Source organism: Myotis davidii, unplaced genomic scaffold (genome assembly GCF_000327345.1).
Source record: "Myotis davidii unplaced genomic scaffold, ASM32734v1 scaffold1073, whole genome shotgun sequence".
Taxonomy (NCBI): domain Eukaryota; kingdom Metazoa; phylum Chordata; class Mammalia; order Chiroptera; family Vespertilionidae; genus Myotis; species Myotis davidii.
In genome coordinates this window covers 622,092-625,723 of record NW_006285113.1, presented here as the reverse complement: position 1 = coordinate 625,723, position 3,632 = coordinate 622,092, and the positions used below count along the sequence as shown (strand labels likewise).

Genomic DNA, 3,632 nt, shown 5'->3' with positions numbered 1-3,632 from the left:
TCAGCAGTTTGTTCTTCACCTCCTGGTGCAGCTCGCTCACCTTGTCCGCCTCCGTCATGATGGCACCCCAGGCCCGCTCCAGGCTGCCGTACTGTGGGCCTGAGGAGATGGCCATGGGGTCCCGAGGACTGCATGATCCCCTGCCTGGAGGCCCCCCTCGCACCACCCTCCTCCGCTCTCCCTACAGTTTTCTCTATCCTCCAGGGCCCGAGTACGGCCACCTCCGCCAGAAAGGCTTGTCTGCCTGCTCTGTCACACACCTCAGCCTGCAGCCCTCACTGCATTCTCACACATCTGCCTCTCTGTCTCCACCCTATCTTCCCTGTCAGCTTGTGAGTCCCAGGTGGGTGGGGGGAGGGGGGGGGACAGCCTCAGCCCTGTGAGCTCTCACAAGCCCAGGACAGCACCAGGCACACAGTAGGTACTCCAGGAATGTTGGCTGAATGCAAAACCGAAGAACCAACTGGTGACAGGTCCAGGAGGCTACTGGGACCAGACATCCCACAGTCTGTTCCTCTGTATACTGGCATCAACTCTGTGCCAGGCAGTGTACTAGGCAGTATAGGCCCAGCCCTAGCCCTCATGGAATTTGGAGTCTAGTGGAAGAGAAAAAACATTAATCAATATATGTAAACTTCAATTTGAAACTGTTCTAGATTAAAGGAATCTAGCGACATGACAACGAAATGCAGTATCTGATTCTGAATTGGACCCTGGGCCGGCAAACAATGGCTATAATAAAACTTGCATATGGGCCGTAGTAGATGTCCTGAATTTGATAGCTGAACCATGGCTACATGAGTGAGTGTTCTTATTCTCAGGAGATAGACGAGGAATTTAGGGTGAAGGGGCGTGTCTCCAACGGAAATGTTTTAAAAAACACGCATATAAATAGGGGTAAGACCAAGGTGGTAAAATGTGAACTGGTGAATCTGGGTGAAGGGTATGTAGTTCTCTTCTATTCTTGTAACTTTACTCTGAGTTAAAATTATTTCAAAATACAAAGTTTGGGGATTTTTTGTTTGTTTGTTTTTATATCCAAACAAGAACTGTACAAAGTGGAGCTGAAGTGCAGGGAGCCCTGGCTTGGTCTGGGAAGGGAGGGGTGCAGGTGTGGGGACAAAGGCCCTGCGGCTGGAGGCTGCAGGTGCATCCAGGTGGCTGGGTGCTCCCAGGATCCAGACAGTGGGGTTAGGGTCCGGGGTGTGCGCAGGGGATGGGCACGGGCTCCCTCTCTTGCACCACCACCACCTCACCACGCTCCACCCCCGTGCTCCCTCGGCCTCCTCCTGTCCCCTCCTCTGGGACATACACAGTGCCATCACCTGCCAGACTCCCCCGCCCTGGCCGCCGCGTCCTGCAGGGGGCGCCCGCCACCACCATCCCAGGGCGCCTTGGGACCCTCTGGCTTTTCAAAGACTTGGCACCCTTCCTCACACCCCTGTCTATACACTCCCTCCTCACACTTTAAACACAATTTTGTGCTGCCACAAATACAGAAGGTTTTTTATAATTTGGACTTGGGCCAAATGAATTATTCATTTCATTCTTATGAGCTAAATCTATTTATATAGAGTCATAAGCATTGAGCTGAGCTGCAACTTCTTGACATAATATTATGTTTTGTAGACATCTCATTAAACACTTATTAATTTAGGTTTGGCAGTTTCCACTTTGGGTTTCATAAGCCAATAGAAAAGACATTTTCTGGGTTTCAAATATTTTGGGAGGCTCTGAAATACTGGCCTGTCTCCACTCCATTTCCCTGGGACCAGTGGTCCGCCTCTGCTCACTCCACAGGGGAGGGCCGGGGGGCCGCTGTGAAAGGCTGTGTGAGCCCACATAAAGTGCCAGGACTCTGAGCCAGCGCCCCCAGAGCAGAGGGCCAGGAGGGGCCTGTTCTACACCATGAAATACCAGGGGATGTCCCCAGGGGCAGGTGTGGGCAGGGGGCCCTGGGCTCAGTGGGTGGTCGTAGCCTGTTGGACATGGAGGGCTCTGAAGAGGCCCGAGGGGCTGGGGAGCAAGGCCTGAGGCCTTAAGGTGGCTGGAGCCTGGTCCTCCACAGCCAGGCCACGCCGTCTGGTCCCCAGGACCTGGGGAGTATCAGAGCCTCACCTCCCAGAAGCTGTCGGTGGTCTCCTCCGGAGCTAGGGAGGCCTCGTCGTAGGAGCCGGACATGGTGTGGCTGTGGCAGGATGGACAGGTGGGGAGCGGCGGTCAGCAGGCTGGGCTGCTCATGCGCTGGAGAGGAAAGAGATCCTGGAGATGAGGGACATGGTCCACATGCCCCACGCCAGGCCCGGGCCCGACTTGCTGGGGGGATGAGGGCTCCCCAGACAAAGCCTGGCATTGGAACCAGGACTTCCTGCCCGGGGACTGGCTCACCAACCGTCCGCAGCGTGGCCCCAGGAGTCTCCCCACAGTGCCCCTCGTGCCCACCTCCCACCTCTCACTCCATCTCCTCTCCATCCCCTCCCCCCCAACTCCATCCTCCAGCTCCAGCGTGGGCACCGCTCTCAGAAGCCCGCCCCAGCCACCAGGACATGGTACCTGCTGCTGCCTTGTGTTCCTGGACCCAGAGCTGAAAGTCAGAGCCACATAATCGCGTATTTGCTTTCTATAAATCTGTGGCTTGTTTCGTAGACACATAGATCTTCAAGGCCAGCGATCAGGCTTATCTCCATGCAGCCCCCTCACCCTCTCCGCGCCCCCCACCACCCCCGGCCTGACACCCTGTAGGACCATTAGAGCTCAATGAACTGCAGCTGGCATCTCAATCTGCCCCCCTCAGCACTGCCCACCCCGACCCAGGCAGGTCCTTGCACCAGGCCCGAAACACCCACCTAAGCTCCCCACCAACGTAGGGCCCCTGGTTCCACCCCCAAATCCTCCCCAAACGCCCCACCTGGAGCCTGGCCCAAGTTCCCTGGGAACTGGCTGCGAGCCCCTCCTACCTCCCCGCCAGGCTGAGCTCCTCCTGAGTTCCCTGAGCTGCGGGGCCCTCTGGCTGCCCTGTGCCCAGCCCCAAAGGCCTCAATGAGCTGCTTCCATGTCCCTAAGAGTCCCAGACATGCGGCTTCCTGGCCCGCAGGTCAGACTGCTGTGATCTGTGTGAGCGGCAGGCAGCTGCGTGTGGCCTGGAACTGTCGGCCGGCATCACGGCTGTCCAATCTAGGCCATGTGCTGCCCCAGGGCTGGGGCCGGCGCTGCCCTGCACCCACCCCCACCAGTGCTCACTGCCACCCAGGCAAGAATAGTTCAGTAGAGTGGCTCAGTCGTCAGGAGACTAGACCCAGAGGGCCAGGGGCCTGGTCTTCAAAGGGGCAGTGAGGCCAAGCCAGGCCTGGTCCCACTACAAGCTGACAGCCTGGGCCCAGGGTCACTTCCCTGGCTCTGCACTGTCACCGCAGGGACTGGGAACCCTGACGGATGAGGACACCTGGGGGAGTGCTGGCCTCCGCACGATTTAGCCCAACCCGGGGTCCGAGGACAGGGGCACTCACACAGGAGGATCCTGGGCGAAGGAGGTCCCTGCCCCTCTGGCCTGTCTCCCCACCTGTCCGGGGCTAGTGCTCTGCCCAGCCATCACCAGGGCTGCCTCCCTGCATCTCTCAGGCATCGACTTCGTT

The 3,632-nt window shown here is 58.0% G+C and overlaps 1 protein-coding gene across 1 annotated transcript in view; it reads right to left on the bottom strand.

Annotated features, from left to right (window-relative positions):
* The window catches only part of PACSIN1 (protein kinase C and casein kinase substrate in neurons 1), a 5,510-nt gene extending 3,235 nt beyond the window's left edge, over nt 1-2,275 (bottom strand). The window contains exons 1-2 of the mRNA XM_015558674.1: nt 2,110-2,275; nt 8-181 (exon numbers count right to left, since the gene is read on the bottom strand). Of these exons, the coding sequence (XP_015414160.1) occupies nt 8-181; nt 2,110-2,181 (246 nt within the window). The 5' untranslated portion in view covers nt 2,182-2,275. The remainder of the gene's footprint in view (nt 1-7; nt 182-2,109) is intronic.
* Between the last annotated feature and the right edge of the window lie 1,357 nt (nt 2,276-3,632).